The 18,219-nt window shown below is 36.2% G+C and overlaps 1 protein-coding gene across 2 annotated transcripts; it reads left to right on the top strand.

Annotated features, from left to right (window-relative positions):
• Positions 1 to 310: 310 nt before the first annotated feature.
• LOC119836891 lies at positions 311 to 17,805 on the top strand. Of its 2 annotated transcripts, XM_038362333.1 has the most exons (18): positions 311 to 846; positions 2,177 to 2,365; positions 2,598 to 2,699; positions 2,863 to 2,973; positions 3,434 to 3,498; positions 4,573 to 4,764; positions 5,056 to 5,153; positions 5,449 to 5,590; positions 5,739 to 5,935; positions 11,196 to 11,352; positions 11,847 to 11,963; positions 12,177 to 12,322; positions 12,832 to 12,985; positions 13,272 to 13,403; positions 13,805 to 13,993; positions 14,397 to 14,492; positions 14,972 to 15,211; positions 15,604 to 17,805. In XM_038362333.1, exons 1-18 carry the CDS (start codon positions 687 to 689, stop codon positions 15,727 to 15,729), a joined length of 2,613 nt encoding a protein of 870 aa, XP_038218261.1. In that variant the 5' UTR covers positions 311 to 686; the 3' UTR covers positions 15,730 to 17,805. The 2 variants fall into 2 exon arrangements, with proteins under 2 accessions (XP_038218261.1, XP_038218262.1); XM_038362334.1 differs by lacking the exon at positions 2,598 to 2,699.
• Positions 17,806 to 18,219: the final 414 nt, after the last annotated feature.

The following is an 18,219-nucleotide window of genomic DNA, read 5'->3' as shown; positions in this document are numbered from 1 at the left end:
AATCCGTTAAAAAGCCTTTAATTTCCAAATGTATAATACTCGCGTAAAATCGAACACAAAAAAATATAAATTAGAATAGTTTACAAAATAGCGAGTAATATTAACAATATTCTATAAGAAAATAAAAGCGTGGAAACTATACAATAATCAAATCACCCTTGTTATGTTCAGCCGTTAATTTGACGAGTATCCATATTAGGTCCTAAGCCATAACGTATTATTGAGCCCTGATTATTAAAAGCATAGATCACGCGTTTATTCAAATTTTATGACATTTAAAAACATTTTTGAACTTGTAACATCAATCATAGACAAGCAATGTGGCGTCGCTCGAGCGGATGTTGTTTATGATTTGACGAACGACATTTTCCTTTGGAAACATAGTGTAGACGTAAATTCATTAAATTTTCGTCTATATTGCCTTCTGAATATAGTGAATCGGTGCGTAAATCTACAAAGATTTTAGACTTTTAAAATCGTGCACATAAAAATCACATTATACGTGTCTTATGAGCGTAATTCAAGAAGTTTTTATTCTCAGACAATATAGCGGGAAATTGTCGTAGTGACGCGCAGAAGCTCTGTTAATTATTATTCTCGTGTAGTCTGGTGTAGTGTCGTGACTATTTGTTATGTGATTATTTAGGCTTTGACAGTGTACATTTGTGATATATTTAGAATTGACAATGTCGGATGAAATGGCGGTGGGAGATAACGCGTCAAGCGAGGAACCCAAAGTGGGGGCTGATGATGTTGCAGAAGAGGCTCCTGTTGCGGAGCAATCGTCAAAGGTATCTGCTGAGCCTCCCGCTCCAGAGTCTGGCGACACCGAAGAATCCAGTAAAGGTATGTTGACTGTCCCAAAACATAACCTATTTTTTTGTGTTGACATTATATATAATCCGTTTCTACTTGATTTTGCCTTTCCATTTTTAAGTATTCGAACGTGAATGATAATCAGAAATAATTTTTCGCTATTTTAAGACTATATTAGTGCATTTTATGGTTAAAAACAATTATTGTGACAAAATTTTCATATGTACACTTGGCACATTATGTATGGATGGAACTGTGAAAAATGTTTCATTATGATAGAACTGATAGCTAATGCTCAATATTATTGAAAATTTTATTGAGCTATCACCAGATCCCAATTTACTTATCAGCTTAACACACAAATAGGTAGGTTATTCTTGATGTATATGACCACCAGGAATTATTTCAACATATGTAGTTTCGCTTTTTAATTGACTGTACTTGTGTTAATTGCTTTATTGGGTTTTTTAGTCTAGAAATTTTGAGTGCAAATTGGCATACATTGATGCAGCGGAGTTATAATATCTCTACAAGTTGGCCTATATGTTAGGTGTTTTGTGTTACTTATTGAGATCCCTGCACATTAATTTTGTGCACATTAATGTCTAATGTACTGATTGTTTTTCTTTAGAGTAAATACAAAATTGACCTTTTTGGCGAGGCTGAGATTTGACTGAATAGTCACTACTGATGATTTAATTTGGAGAATGCTGTGTGTCATTCACATTTGGTGATAACATATTAGTATCAGGTTTTTTGTTAATAAAATAGCTATACTACTGGTTGTTAATTATGACTCCGCCCAGGCGTGACTTTATGTAGGAACTTAAAATTTTTTTTTTCATTAATTAATTTTTAACCAACAATAATTTGTCTGACAGTATTGAACATCTAAAAAAATTTGACCGATTTGGTGCAGTTTTTCAGAATTTTTCAATATTAAATCATTTTAGTGATTAATTTTTATTTATATAATATAGATTACTAGCTGCACCCCGCTGTTTCACCCACGTATACCCATATCCCGTAGGAATGTCGGGATAAAAAGTAGCCTTGATGTTATTCCAGTTATCCAGCTATCTATGTACCAAATTATAAATTCATTCGGTTGATCATTCATCGGTTCAGTAGTTTTTGCGTAAGATAGAAGAATGCACTTGCTATTCCAATCCCACTTTCTCTCTTCTACCCTATAGACTCAATGACACTGATACTCTTATAATTAAATATGGACTCTATAGGGAAATATAAGAAATTCTCTAGCTAATAATGCATGACTAATATTATAATTTATTACTATATCTTTATTATAAGTGTGAAAGTGTATTTAATAAATTTATTTAAAATGTAATTATTTAAGGCTCTGATGAACAACCAGAGGAAAAAATAATTGATGATGACGATAAAGATATAATAGACAAAGATGAGACAGAAGAAGATAAACGAGGCATTAAACGCAGAGCATCTGCGGCATTTAGTGATGATGGGGATTTCAAAGGATTTGAGCAGGCAGACCAGAATGACTTGACAGAATTTAACAAAATAGTGGGTGAGTAACATACATCATTAGTTTTTATTTAAAAGCTCTGTGTCTGATAATATTTGTGTGAGGTTTTAAAATATTGGATAGTGGCAGTTTAAGATGAATATTGTTAACATGATTTTCATATATTCATAGAATAGTAGAAAAATTTAACTATTTTGACGATAAGTATAATGTTTTACACATCAATTTCCTGATTGTGCAAATCTTAAATTGTAATGATTTACATGCACAACAGACGAAGAATGGAAATTTTTACGGAGATACTCAACGGATGAGGATTTTAAGGGTTTTGATCGTGTCGAAACGAACATCTTGACCGGGTACAATAAAATTTTAGGTAAGAAGAGTATACTTAGCTGTCATGTCTTTTGCGCCCCTATAGTTCCTTTTAAATGCTTGCTATATCACTTCCTTACATTTATATAGCATTGTACACTTGTACAGCCCCTATATCTACATTATATAATATTTACAAAGACGAAATAACATAATATGTGTAGAACGTTTGGAGGCGGAAGTGTCAGAAGCAGAGAAGAGTTTCACTCCATTACGGAATATTTCAACTTCACTGCTACCATTGAAGGCCAGTAAAAGACCCAGGCAAGATACAGGTAAGTTTGATTTTGCATATATTAGTTTAACCCTTATATACCCATCTCAGGATCTTATAATGCATCAGTAAAAATATTGGTTTAAGTTATTGGATTGGAACTTAAGGCACTTGTTATATTTCACAGAATTTTGATTGTTTTAAGGTCAGCTGTTACTGAATTTAGTACTTTATGTGTAAATGCACTCTCTAAGCTACAAATCTAAATTCAGAAGCAATGATGATTTCTGCCCGACTGGATAATTTAGTAACCTAATTAGAAATGCATATAGGAGTGTGTAATCGCATGTAGTATCTAAAAACTTAATATATTTTAACATTTTTACTCAACTTTTATAGTTCCCGACATATTTTAGAAATCATTTTTATCAACGGGGAATTTTTGTATAAATTTGTTTTTTTTTTTCAAAAATATATGGCTTTGCAAATTGAAATTGCTGCATTTTCTTTTATCCTTACAGATAGTTCCCGCCCTTCTTCGGCATTATCTTCCAGGTCTGACGGTGATGGGGCTGCGTCTACAGATGTAAGTTTTTAATTAATAAAATAATTCAATAATATGTATCTTCTCCTTTTTTAAATGAACTTCTTTGTGCAAGCAGCATCAGAAAGTAAATGGGAGTAAAGAAGATATGAAAGTTAGTACTATTTTCATTATCACTATATAGTATATAATATTCTCGTGTTGGTACTTACTACCATTGTTAATTTCAGTTCTTTTCAGTATGATTTCTCAATTGTTGGTTGAAATTTTATCATCCAATGAACAAAAATAAATTCGTCACCTTTAAGGCAATAAAACTCAAGTAATTCGAACACAGTTTTGAAATAGTGGTTTTATATGATATTTTAAGAACAACATTTTAATCAAGAATTATATTTTAATGTGGTAAATGTTAAATAAATAGTTTGAAATTGTTATTTTCAACTAACACTGAAATTCCACAGTTGGCTTAACCAAAGGTAAATAATTGATTAAATCATTTGTGCATGCAGCACTTCAGGATAGACATTATAAAGGAGGAAGTTAAAGTTAGTATATATTTATATAATACTTTAATGTTTTCTCTTAATAGCAAATGCCAAGTGTTTTTCATGTGTATGATACTGTACTAGTTGATGTGAATTTATTTACTGACACTGAAGTACACCATTAGCAAATGTTGAAAGTTTCTTTAAGTATTTTTAACACGTTTTTGTTAGCTTCGCCTATATGTTTTTATTTAAACGACTTCCAATGACTTCATTTTGATCCACATTAAATGGACATTAATAAAAAATTTGCACACTTATCAAGGATCGGTGACAATACAATAATTTCTCGAGTTTGTCTTATAATCCTGATTTGGATCGCCGAAATATTTGAATTCCATTTTTTCTACCTAATGATTCATATAACCTATGGCCGCCTCCGGGATCGACACTGTACCCCCTGCCCTGTGTTTGATTCTCGGTCTGGCAGTACACAGAAGGCTGATCACCTACTTGTCCATAAAGAAAATCGATCAGTGAAACAGACTTATATCATCTGCCCTATACCCCACTAGGGGGCACGGGACTTCATTTATATAATCTATAATGTTTGTATAAACACGCACAGGCGTCGTCGTCCCCTCTGGGCCGCGGGCGCCGGCCCACCACGGAGATGTCGTCGCCGCTGCTGCGCGTGCCGCTGGAGCGCGGCTGGAAGCGCGAGCTCGTGTTCCGCGCGGCGCACGACGCGCACTCGCGCCGCAACGCCGACATCTACTACTACACGCCGGCGGGCAAGAAGCTGCGCTCCACTCGCGAGGTGGGTCCCGCGTGCATCCCTGCTGCTCAGCTAATGCTGAATAAATGGATGAATGAATGAATGAATGAATGAATGAAACTGCTTTATTGTACACTATTACACGTACGAAAAAGATATACATCAGAAAAAGAGACATACACAAATGGCGGCCGTATGGCTACTAAGCATCTCTTCTAGACAACCATACGAAATATAAATTTTAAGTAAATCAAGACACCAGATGAATTTTTCATATGCATGCTTAATGCAACTGAATATCAATGTAACCATTTTTTTTTTCTTTATTTGCAGGTATCTGAACATTTGTCTGGAACTGGACTTACATTAGAAAACTTTTCATTTTTCAAAGAACCTCTTGGTATTGATGATCCCGAAAAGGAAATAATTCGGTAAGTATTTTTAATACTAATTAACTATCTTTGAACTGATATTACATAGTCTAACTGTTGATTTAGGAATAAAATAATTTGATTTAGGAATTGTTGTGAATTATTGTAATGTACATTTTTGGTCTTTCGAGCCGGATACTGAATTACCCTATGTAAAAGTTATTATTGTACTAAATAGAAATCTTTGCTATTACAAATTTATATTTATCTAATAATTCCTAATTTATGATAGAGACATAGGAACCGCGTAGAATTTAATTAATTTGAGTGTTTAACAATATATTTGTTTATACAGCGATGCAAAACTAATGCGTCGTGTGGAGTCACCTGTCGCGGCGCCCACGCCAGTGGAGGGGAAACGCACGCCCAAACCCAAACCTCCAAAAGGGGCCAGTCCAGAACACAATACAACAAAATCACCACCTTCTAAGTTAAAGGTATGTTACATAGGATTTTTAAATATCTTTATGCGACAAGTAACATTATACAAATTGTTCTCTTAAACACTCTTTTTTTTGTCTAGATATCTTATATCTTCCAGCGAAGACTGGGTAGGCCTAATTCCTGATTTGCTTATATTTCTAGGTAAAATCAATGGGTTCGCGGCTAAACAACAACAGCGCGCCGGTCACACCGCAACCGCCAGTCACGCCGAAACAGCCGCGGCGGCAGTCTGCGCAGGCGCAGCCGGCGCAACCGCCGCAACCGACGCAGCCGCCGCAGACGCAGCCAGCTGTGGCCGCCGCTGATAATAATAATAGCGCCGCTTGGAAGAAACCTAGGTATGCTGTGGGGTTGAATGAGTTGGGGGAGGGGGGGGGGGGGGGGGGGGACGACGTACATCAGGTTAAGATTCTATTTAGTATGGTTTTGATAGTGGGTGGACTAGCCGTCGGTAGCGATCCCTCAGTCCCGTCTAATGCAGCGCTATGTGCATAGTTCGCAACGATAACGAAATATAAACTAAAATTATAATGATCATGAAGCATTTATGCAATGAGAGCAAGTTAGAATGTCTTTTTAAAAATAAATTATGTAATGAATGTAATCTTAATCTGATATACGTTTTGGAGTTTTCAACAATTAATTGGTATTTAATATGCTTATTAATTATTGATAACTCAGTAGGAAACTATTATTTCATAAGATAATACTTTTCGTTTTAATTGACAATTTATGAAACATAGAAATGAGATTAACGGCAATAATTTATTCGGACAAAAGTTGTTTGTTGTTTTTTTTATTGCATACATACAATTAATTATCACAACATTTGTCTTTTTTTTTGTAAAAATTAAGAAATCGAAAGAAAAAAAACAACAATCAATACTTTGCAATGGTTAATAATAATATATTAAATGGCCTTTTACTCCTATGTAAGGTTAAATAAAACATCTTATTACATTAAAAGGTTAGGTAGGATTTTTCTTAACATTACGGTGGTTCACGGTTTTTTATATTCTTTATTTGAAATGTATTCACATTTTTCTTTTAAGTGTGTTTACATTTTATATTTTGTAATGTTCGCCGAGCTTTACGGTAATGTCGACGTTTTTTTAATTTGCGTAAAAACTGGTTTACATTGGAATATTATGTGATACGGCTTTTTTTGGTTCATCAATTATTAATAATTGTGATTAAATTTAATATTAATAAAATAATAATAAAATATTAAGCTAGTTCGCTTGTTTTAAAACTCTAATAGTATATGTATAAAATCTGTATACACTAGTCATGAATAATTTAAAGAATCAATCATTAAGCAAAAAAGTGTGTATACGCCGTACGCCGGTATTAAAAAATATCAACAAACCGATGAAAGTACGCGGCAATCCATTGAATTCATACTAGAATCACAAAAAAAGACCCGTATCACGTCAAAATTCCATACGCACGTACACGTATACGCACGTAAACGAGTACGCACGTACGCGCGCGCGCACGTCGACACGGCCGCAAAGCGTCGCGCGGAGGCGGTGAGTAGTGGTGGAGTGTAGTGTGGCCGCAGGACGGCGCCGCCGCCGCTGCTCGCGCGCCCGCCGCCCGCGCCGCCCGCCAACCAGGTGACGTATAACAACTTATTTATTATTTGTTTTTTTTTTTTTTTTTGTTCAATCGACGCCCCACAGAGGTGGTTCTCAATTCGAATGTTTTCATTTGATTTTTTGTTAATAACTCCGTGGGTTTTCGACCGCGATTCTTGTTGTTATTTGGTCCCATTTTGAGAAATTGAATTGGTACCTCCTTCGTAGGGACGTCGGTGACATTTTTGTAGAAAGTAATAAATTTTATTAATTGTTAATCGACTAAAATTTATTTTGATTATTATTGTGTTAGTATCTACTAACTCAAAAACTGTAAATCTGATTTAACAATTTATTTTTGTTGTGATAAGTATGTTCCAACTTAAGCGTGCAAGTTTCATCAAAATCAGTTCAATAATTTTTGAGATAAAAGGCTTAATATAATATTCAAGGAGTCACAGTAGCTTCCACGCCTTTTTAGGCACTTATAAAGGATAAAATCTTGGAAGTCGGTTTAATTTTATAAATTACTACTTGTTATATGTAGTATATGTGGAACTATAACTTCAACTTGCTGATATGCTCTGGTTAGCTTTTTGTGACATTTAAAGTAGTGAATAATGGATTAACATGTAGGACAATAGTTATGATAAATACTGAATATATCAGCAAGCTGTGGAAATGGCTATAAATGTTTATGTTCTACATAATTAAATATTAAAAAAAAATGATTTACGAAAATAAAATTCGCTCAAGTGCGGAGTAATTGTCAAAAAAAAAATAATTCTCCCGTGGTTTTTTGTCAACCTTTGCTTATCCTCGATATTTTAACTTCATTAATTCTATCACGCTTTATGAGATCTAACCGAAAAACGTCCTATTCCTAGTAACAGAGTTCAGTTTAAACGTTTACTATATATTGATATAATAAAATGTTGATAATAATTTGTGTCACACACTAATCGAAATACGTGACAGGTGGGCCGCGGCGCCCAGCAGCCGTGCTCCATGTCGTGCGGGCGCGCGGTGCCCTCGCTGGCGTGCGCCGCCTGCCTCTGCCTCTACCACCCCGCGTGCGTGGGCTTCGCGCACGCGCCGCCGCATCCCTTCTACTGTAAGGTGAGGGGTGCATGTGGTGAATGATTTTGATGAAACCAAATTCGAAATCCACGTTTTGTGTGATGAATGTGATGAAGAAGAAAATTTTCGGTTTTTTTGTAATTTGAAAAGTAAAAGAAACGTAACTAGATAAAGCGAGTGGCGTAAAAAGTATTTGCGATTGAGTTAATAAAATGTGAATGTTATCATTTTAAATATACCTTTAATTTATCTCGTTCTGAATTAACCGTTAGATTGTTTATTAACCGTTACAATGGTTATTGTAGAATTGCGAGACAACACCACCACGAGATCCGCCACCGCTGATCCACAAGTCCGGTGTGACAACAAACACTGGGCTACAAACGCCGACCCCCATCACGCCGAGCAACGCCAACCAATCGGCCAACAAGTCCGCCAACATGTCCGCCAACATGTCTGCCAACATGTCCGCCAACACGGTGCCGGTGCCGAGGCGCGTGCTCGTGCCGTCCAAACAGAGGAGCGATAAGCGAGTGCTGTTGCGCATGAAGGTGAATATTGTTTTTGAAAAGAAAGTAAATGCACAATCATAATGAATCTTCCAATGGGAATGAAATGTTACACACCAAATTTACTGGAAATGAAGTGTATCACTCTACCCTTCAAACTGTGTCCAGACTCCTAACATAATCATTGTATCAAAAAATCCGTTACGACGTGAAAGAATGACAAACAAGCAAACATACATACAAACAGACACACTTTCCCATATAATACTAAGAATAGAAGAGGGATACATTATAATTTCCTCTTTAGTACATGGATAATAGTATTTGCTCATAATAACTAACCCGTTTCAGATGTCAGGCGGTGCTGACGGACAGAAAGTGTGGGCCGTGTCCCCCAGTGCCACTGGGGCCAACCAGCCGCAGGGCCCCACCGCCCCAGTGGCCCCAGCAGCCCCTGTGGCCCCAGCAGTGCCTACACCCCCCCCAACCCCCGCCGCTACGCCCACCACACCATTACCACACAGACAAACCCTACCCCAATCTCTAGCTGTTATAAACGGCAGAAGATTTATTGTAGTGGCGAGGGGACAGCAGAATTGAAAAGATAATCTATAATTATAGATTATATATGTATAAAGATAGACTGTACGAAAAATTTTAAAAGAGAATTGAGGTTGTATTTGTTATTTTCCAAGTGCGATAGATAGCGTCATATAAGTGGGCAAGTGTGAGGAAGATGAGTAATTGTGAGCGGTATTTATTGTTGTCTCTGGCCATATTCGCATTCTTTATTTTTATGAGTTATAGAGTCTGAAAGAGACATATTATTATGTTTCTAAAGCGATTTCTGTCATCTAGTGTTTTTCTCATAGTCGCATCTCCTGTTTCAATATATATTATCTCTTTCGAGGCATATTAGATAAATGCAATATCCTTTATATTTATTTGATGAAAATTAATAAATATTTACTCTATTTCCTGAAGTCAATATTTGTTTTTTGCTTAGGATGTATACAAGGGTTCCCTGTGTATTTTATTTTTGGGTCTGTAGTACTATGAAAAAATAAAATTATTTCAATACAATTGTTGTTGCATTAAAAAGATGGGTAGATAATAAATAACAACTATGGCACCTTACAAATTTAATGAAACCTACATTAAATTGCACATGTTTCGTTTTAATTTAGACTTGCCTAAAAATAAAAATAATAAAAATAAGTGCCGGTCGCTAATTTTAGTAAAACTGAATTTACACTTGATTCTGTTTACATTTTCTTTGATCTTTATTTTATTTTATATTATAAAAGGAAACAAGCTATGTATTTAGTATGATCATTATTTTTATTTATAGTTAAGCGTAACAAGTTAAAGAACAAAGTATGCAGTTCAAAGTTATTTAATCGCATGTTAATGAAGTTGGTTTCAAGTGATTATTAGTTTTAAGCGCGCTATGTGTATGTGAAGTGCTCAGGCAACTTGTATAATAAAAATATACTTGATTATGTTGCGTATTTTCATACCTTTTCTGGAAACATATTTGTTATAAAAATATTTGCTTTAAAAATATTTTAAAGTTATGTTATGACAGAACCCATAAGGTGTGAATTTTATTGTATAAAATTGCTAAATTGAGGGGGAGGGGGGAGTTACTGTTACGTCTTACAGCAGTACTAATTCCAGTGTGGTAAAGGGATAGTGTTGGACCCCTTGTATAGGTCTGTCTTCCCACACTGCAATGAGTACTGCTCTAAAAAGTCACGGTAACCTTTCAGGTTATTTAAAGCCAAATATAAAGAATAATTGATATGTTTCTCGATTTATTTGCTGTTGTCTAGAAGTAAAAAGATGAATGATAAGTTTTTTCATCAATACATTTTCTTTATATTCTAATATTATTACTGATCATTCATCTGCCTTTATGTATAATGTTATTTAGATAACCTCATGGACAAGGTATGTGATATTTATTATTTAATTGCTTAAAATAATTGAATCTACTAACTAAATTTTAAATATTTTCAAGGTAAGTCATTAGTTGTAAGAACCGTGAACCACTTAATGTAATGATTTTAATAGACAATAAGATTGATCTCGCACGTTTAAAAAAGTCGTTTACATACAACGTTCAAAAGAACAAATAATTGAAATACATACTATCTTTTATATGACATTTGCATCAACTGAATGTTTGGACGTACATATTATTAGTTGGATAGTTAGATGATATTTGTCCTTAAAATCTCTTTGCTTTTTTTTTTGTAATCTAAAGCGCAATAGGTGACGTCGATATAAAAACTATAATCCCATGCTACTTAAAATAACACTGTATCTGTAAAATACCCTGAATATTTTCTATGAAAATAAATCCACTCAGTATCACAAATAAATACACGTAAACGTAAATAAAACTATAATTTGTCATAATACAGTGAGAAGTTCCCGCGCGGGCGCGTGGCGAACGGCGCGGCGTCGCCGCCGGCGAACGCGTCGCCGCGCCGCCGCGGCCGCCCGAAGCTCGACGACACGGACCACTTCACCGCGTTCTACAAGCGCGCGCAGGAGAAGAACTATCATGTCGCCGTGCAGGTGCGTCCATTCGTTTGTTATGATGGTTTTTTTTTTTACTTTTACTCGTATACTCTTAAGGAGCTTTCTCGCTTGCGGCTTCGAGAGCGTTAAATTATTCCGAATTTAAGCTTATACGTATTATCTGTTGAATAAACCCCTTTTAAATCCGTTGTGTAGTTCTAAAAATTGATGCGTATATACTACAGTATGTATACACAGAGGAAGCGACTTTGTTTTATATGATATAGTGATGGATTGTAACAGTAGTTGTTGTCTATTTTTTCTTGAGAAATAGTTAGACGGCTACAAACATTATTTTGATAAGTGCAATACCAATGGCTCAAATTAGTAAATATTGTAAAGTTTGTATCTTATAGAAATTGTTTTTTATGTTTTATTAGATTTTTTATATTGATAGTTTATTGTACCTAGTATATAGGTATTTATGGAGGAATCCTTAATATTCAAAATCTCTTGGGATAAAATTTTGCTTAAATATATGTGTTTTGCAGATATTCCAATACGTGGGCATGCGGGAGTTGGCGCGGTGCGCGCGAGTGTGCCGCCTGTGGCAGGAGATGACGGCCGCGCCGCAGCTGTGGCGGCACGTGCGGATGAAAAATTCACATGTAAGCGTTATAAAAGCAGCTAAGTTCGCTTAACTAGAGTTAGTAAATAGTAATGTTTATAACAATTTTAGTTCCCGATACTTTTTCTTTTTGCTTGATGACTAGAAATAAATGCTGAAAACCATAAACCATTAAGATAGAATATCCGTTTTCATTCATTGTTACACATAATTAAAATAATTGCATCTTCTAAATTCGTACATAATGTTTTAGGTAAGTGACTGGGGCGGATTGTGTGCGGCGCTAAAGAAACATTCGACCAAATGGCTTGACCTACGGAAAATGCTGCTACCGGCCAATGACGCTACATTCTGGGACCAATTCATTGAACACATAGCTTCCGTCGATACACTGGAGAGGTAAAGTGTTAATAAACAATGAGGATTTTAAACGCCATTTATTCATTATATTATTAATCCGACGTTTTGAACACATTACACATCACTGGAAACATATATAATAAATCGCGTTTAAAATCCGTTAAAAAGTCTTTAATATCTAAATGTATAATACTCGCGTAAAATCAAACACAAGATAATAGTTACCTGTGCTCACGTTTAGTGGCGCAATGCGTTTGACTCGATATTCATGTCAAATAAATGCAGAGATTTGCTTAATGTTCTCAAAAAAATGTATGCAACACAAACAAAATGTTAGAACTATTTGTACGCATTATTGACTGCCACATGAAACCATCCACACCCCGAATCACGCTGGTGATGCGAGACGCGTGAGGTGTGGGCAAGCGATAAAGTGTTTTCATAGTCGACCGAATCGGTGCGTTCAGTCAAGTGCTAGCATAAGCTGTTAGAGCCGGTACGGCTCGCGAGCACGTACGCTACAGTACAGAGAGTGGTGGCGCCCGCAGGCTGGAGCTGTGCCGCTGCCCGGCGCGCGCGGTGGAGGCGGTGTGCGCGCGCGTGGGCTCGCTGCGCGCGCTCACCGCGCCCGCCATCTGGGACACGGCGCTCGACCCCGCGCCGCTCGCGCTGCTGCCGCGCCTCGAGCTGCTGCGCCTCAAGGTAACCGGCCGCCAACCCCACAACCCGCTACCTTATATATGAAATATTATTTTGTGTTTTCCGTGTTCATAATGGCAATAAATAAAGAAGCAAACATTACTTCCATTTGATTCATAAAGAAATTAGATTATGTCAATTGATAATGTTATACTTAATATCAGCGAAACAACTGTTACTTTTGAATCCATAGATGTTCGATTCATTTAAAATACACCTTTTTTGCCATAGGTCTTTAAAACGCGTACGAATTGTATTTCTTATTCTTAATTTTAAATTTTGTTTTCAGAGTCTAAAAGGTTTATCGTTAACGCGCGACCTCTCGCCGCTAAGTAATCTGCGCAACCTCCAACACTTATCATTAACGTCCATCAAAGAACTCGGCTGGTGTGCATGTGAAGTTGTTGGGCAATTGGAGCAGGTAATGATTAAATAAGGAGTATATTATATACATTTTTGAAGTATATTATATTGTTATTACAAATGTTAAGTAATAATGATTGAATGAAAAAATTAATCTTTTTTAATGCTTAAAATGAATTTGCAAAAATCGTCATTTAGCTGAATTGCTATTCGCATTGTCTTCCTTACTTCCGATATCACAGCACAGTAGGACATTAAAACAATATTCGGGGTTGGGGTAAACTCTAAAGATAATATTTGAGAGAAAAGATTTTATTACCATTAATTAACTAATGGGATGAAATAAAATAATATATTTTTTATAATCCCTCTGTTTGCGATAATTCCAAATGTGTACTGAATTATGAATCACCGATCGCAATGTTCGATGCGAGTGTACACGTATTTACGCGTCCGCAGCTGGAGTCGCTGGAGCTGGGCGAGTGCTCGTTCGGCGGCGCGTTCGCGGCGGCGCTGGCGCGGCTGGTGCGGCTGCGGCGGCTGCGGCTGGAGCGCGGCGTGCCGCACTGCGCCGCGCCCGCGCTGCTCAAGGCGCTCGCCTCGCTGCCCAAGCTCACCCGCCTCGAGCTCGTCAACTTTGACGTTAAGGTGAGTGCGCTGCGCACGCGCCGCTCCTCGCCGCTTCTCGCTCTGACGGCCCTGACGCGCTCTGACGAGCCCTGAAGAGCCCTGAAGAGCCGAAAGCTGGTTAATTTTAATGCAAATATATGGTTTTTTGTAATGGCTATTCTCATAAATAGCTTACGGTGATTTAATTGTTAATTTTATAGCATTGAAATATTTGAGAAAATGAGAAATTAAACGGGGCGGTAGTCGAATCCGCTTCTTTTTGTCAAACCGTAGAAACGCCCTGCCTCTACCCGTTTTCCCGCCTCAACAATCGAATTTTATACTCTTTCGGTTTTTTATGCCTAAGGCGCACCCCACGTTAAATATGTCGGCTTACGGTGATAATATACAATGAAATAACTTTTTTGTGTTTTGATTTCAGGTTGGCTTCGATGATGCGTTAGCGGAATGTAAAAATATTCAGAGACTACTCATCATACCGACATATGTATCACAATCCGCCACTACCAACAAACAGGTAATTTTGTCTGATTATAAATGAAATTAAATAATTGTTTCATGATACGATTAAGTATTAATTGAAATATTATGGAGATTATATTCCTTTTTCATAACATTTACATAGATACATAGATAAAATAGCTTTATTAATATAACTACCTGCGCTCCGCGGTTTTTAAGTCTGTATCCCGTAGGAATACCGGAATAAAAAGTTGCCTAGATGTTATTCCAGTTGGTCAGCTATTTACGTACTAAATTTCATTGCAATCGATTCAGTAGTTTTTGCGTGAAAGAGCAACAAACACACACACATAAAAGTTTCGCATTTATAATATAAGTAGGATAGGATTAGTAGGATTTTGATAGGAATGCTATATGTTATTTAACACTAAAAAGGTGCGCCTTACAATCTTTAACTGAATTAATTTCAATGATACTGTATGATCTATTTGGGTATTAGCAAACAGAACGTTACGATAAATCCCATTGCGGCAGGTGCTGAGCGGCGTGCTGCGGCTGAAGGACACGCTGACGCACCTGATGTGGGGCGTCACCATCGAGCTGCTGCGCGTCACCGAGCTGTTCATCGACCAGTGCGAGGCGGGCGGCGACGCGGGCGACGCGCCCGACGACGACGCGCCGCGCCGCGACCTCGGCGAGTGCATCCCCGTGCTCAAGCCCGTGCCCGGCTGCCGCCTGCCCGACGACTTGCGGCACGTCGCCGGCCCGCCGCAGGTGAGCGCTCCGCTACGGTCAGGGGTTCGATGCGCACATTTGTGACTTGCGCCAGGTTGCCGGTTTAAATAACATTCGAAAGGTTACCGGCCGGCTGCAATTCAGGGTGGGGGGGAGGTGTTTAGTAACCCGTGAGTTATGAAATGCGCCATTTCGCCGCCGCACGTGTATTAGTGTACGTATTACTGTGATATATAACTGTAGAAGTCTTTGAGAGGATAGAAGCAAACAAGTACATTAATTTTATTTCATTTTCATTTCTTTTCACAATTATCATCGTCTAAAGCGGAGAGTCAATAACAATAGTAATATAGTAATAGTTTTATTAGTGCTTAATGTGTTTTTTTGTTATATAAATGAACATTGATTAATATAAAATTTGTTCATTCTAGGTGGAAATCCTACCAATCCCCACTCTGCAGCGCCTGCTATCAGCGCAACTGCCCAACACGAAGCTGAAACTCCTGCGCATTCCGTTCCACGCCACCTGGCGGCAAACACTGGCGGACTTCCAGTAGCACACACAAAAGCGCCCAACCGTGTGTGTGTGCCGCTAGCGACGCTGTGGGTTATCATCATTGTCTACGGAAATTGGTTAATTCATTATATATAAATCAGTCGCAAAATTAAATACAATTTTTTGTACAAGTTTATTACAAACACACATAAAAAGTCATTGGTTACAGTAATTTAATCATTTAAAGAAAATACGCTAAATGAGGCATCATAATACGAAGCCAAAGTCAGTTGTTATTTATGTGTAATAATTTTCTATAGACAAGCATTATGAATGATGATAATCCACACTCGACGCTGATTCGTGGGTTATTTAGCGGTGAAAGGAAGGACTTTACAGTTGCATACAAGTTATAGCAATAACATTGAAACATTTAATGTTACTAAAAATTTCGTTGTATATGTCATATTAAAAAGAAAGCCTGCGCGCATATATTTTTCTTTATTTAAAAAAATAAACATTAAAGGAATGTAAAACGTGATATGTAGATTTTAATGATTGTTTTTTATAATCATTGTCGTAGATTTTCAAAAGTATAAAGTGTCAAAATATTTTTAAATAGAGCGATTGATATAAACATATTATTATATTTAATTACGATGACACCAAATATTGAATAGGCTATTGAGAAGTACATGCGACTTAGAGTTCAATGTCACGCACATATTAAAATATATATATATATAATTTAAGGTCTCGTCATACATTCTAGTGAGTTTGGTTTTCACTATGGACAAATGATTCGAGCAGGGAGGTTACCGCAACGTCTTATAACGTGATAGCGATAGACGACCAAAACAGTTCTGTCTCTTTCCCGCGCTGGAATTAGCGCTGTTTTAAGTCGTCGCAGTAACCCTCTAGAACTTATCAAGGAGTGAATTGTTTAATATTATTATATTAAAAAAGAAAGATTTTGGGCTTGCGGATCTACATACATCTAGCTTATAAAAATTAATATAAACATATATACAATTTACTGCCCCGTAACGGATTTTAGTGCCTTTGTATTATAAATAATTTTGCCGCTTGAAATATATTGTGATGTGGTAAAAGACATACATCGTATGGCATAATTTATTAGGTCTGACGAGCCCTTAATTATCTCGTAGTTTCGCTCAGATATATTCATGTTACACACTCTAGTTGATCCGATTCGATAGAAACTGTAGTCTCCGGCTTGATATATTCTAAATAGATATACATATATAAGGTACGTTATTTACAGTTGTTGGTTAGTCTACACGATTTTTGGCTGTAAAAAATACATATTCGTTTTAAGTGATTTAAATTGTACGTCTTATCAATTTGATTATTTAACATTGTCGTAATATTTTTTTGACAGAAGTGACGAAAATTTCGTATTTGGAATATTTTCGTCGTAATGTTGCATACATTTAAAGTGTAGGCTAAAACAGAATTCACAAGTAACTCCGGAGTGTTCGCTAGTGTATAAGAGATTTATAGCGAAAATTTTATTTTTAATAGTTCTTCGATACAATGACGCAATGAAATATTATATTAGAATAATAAGATTGTAAATAATGATGTATCGATTAGTGCCTATAGCGGGAACTCTTCTTTTATTCATGGGCGTAATATATTTGTGCATTATTTTAAATATGTAAACTTTTATTTTATGCGACAGATTTTTTGGGGACAGTTTAAAATTATGGACGCATTATTGTATTTGTAATATATATTATATTTTGTTTCTCTCTCTTTCTCTCTTGTAATATTTGTTGTATTCATGACTCCACTGTACTAAATTGCGACTATTACTTATTATGTGACATTTGACTAGTAGCTATACATAATTATTTAATTTTAAATTATTCGAGCATCATATTTCCTTCTAAAGCCTGGCTTTTTGTAACTTAGACAACAGTCTATTGTTAATAATCTCCTTACAAGATGTTTTGTGTATTTTTATGTTTAGTTTTAAAGTGGAGCTTCGATATGGCGTTTGTAAAAATTGTGCATAAAATGTCGTCGGAGCGTTATCATGATTAGGTTAATTATATAATAGTTAATACTTTGATAGTAAGTATTGGCGACGCAATAAATTGTTGCCGTGTAGCTATGTGTTTTATTGCATCCCCTTCCTATTGTTGATAAGAAAAGAACCGCATAAAGGCATTTTGTTACTTTGCTGTGGAAAATTTGTAGACTTTTGTAATATTGTAATGGCTGTTATACTAATGAGTTAAGCCGATTAATATCACACATTTCGCACAAGACGTGGCTTTGATTAAATACTCGTATGTTAATGTGTCATACTAATAGTATAGGGAAGAAGGTCAGAGAGTTTATTATACACAATTTAAACCGATCTGTAGAAAAAATTGACTTTAAAAGAGGAAATAATGGGCTATCAATGTCTAATATTTATAAATTTCTTTTGTGAATCTTGTGGGAATACTTAGTCTGGCCATAAATACTGTTACACTTAATTATAAAAAAATATTACATTTGAATTTCGAATCTGTCATTT

This window comes from Zerene cesonia, chromosome 26, assembly GCF_012273895.1.
Source record: "Zerene cesonia ecotype Mississippi chromosome 26, Zerene_cesonia_1.1, whole genome shotgun sequence".
In the NCBI taxonomy this organism is placed as follows: Eukaryota; Metazoa; Arthropoda; class Insecta; order Lepidoptera; family Pieridae; genus Zerene; species Zerene cesonia.
This window is presented reverse-complemented; position numbering and strand designations above follow the sequence as displayed.

Coding starts and splice junctions, on each gene's coding strand:
- LOC119836891 (XM_038362333.1), top strand. CDS start 687: ATGTCGGATGAAATGGCGGTGGGAGATAACGCGTCAAGCGAGGAACCC. Junction 2,700..2,862: donor CGGGTACAATAAAATTTTAG/GTAAGAAGAGTA, acceptor TAATATGTGTAG/AACGTTTGGAGGCGGAAGTG. Junction 12,986..13,271: donor TCGAGCTGCTGCGCCTCAAG/GTAACCGGCCGC, acceptor TTTTGTTTTCAG/AGTCTAAAAGGTTTATCGTT.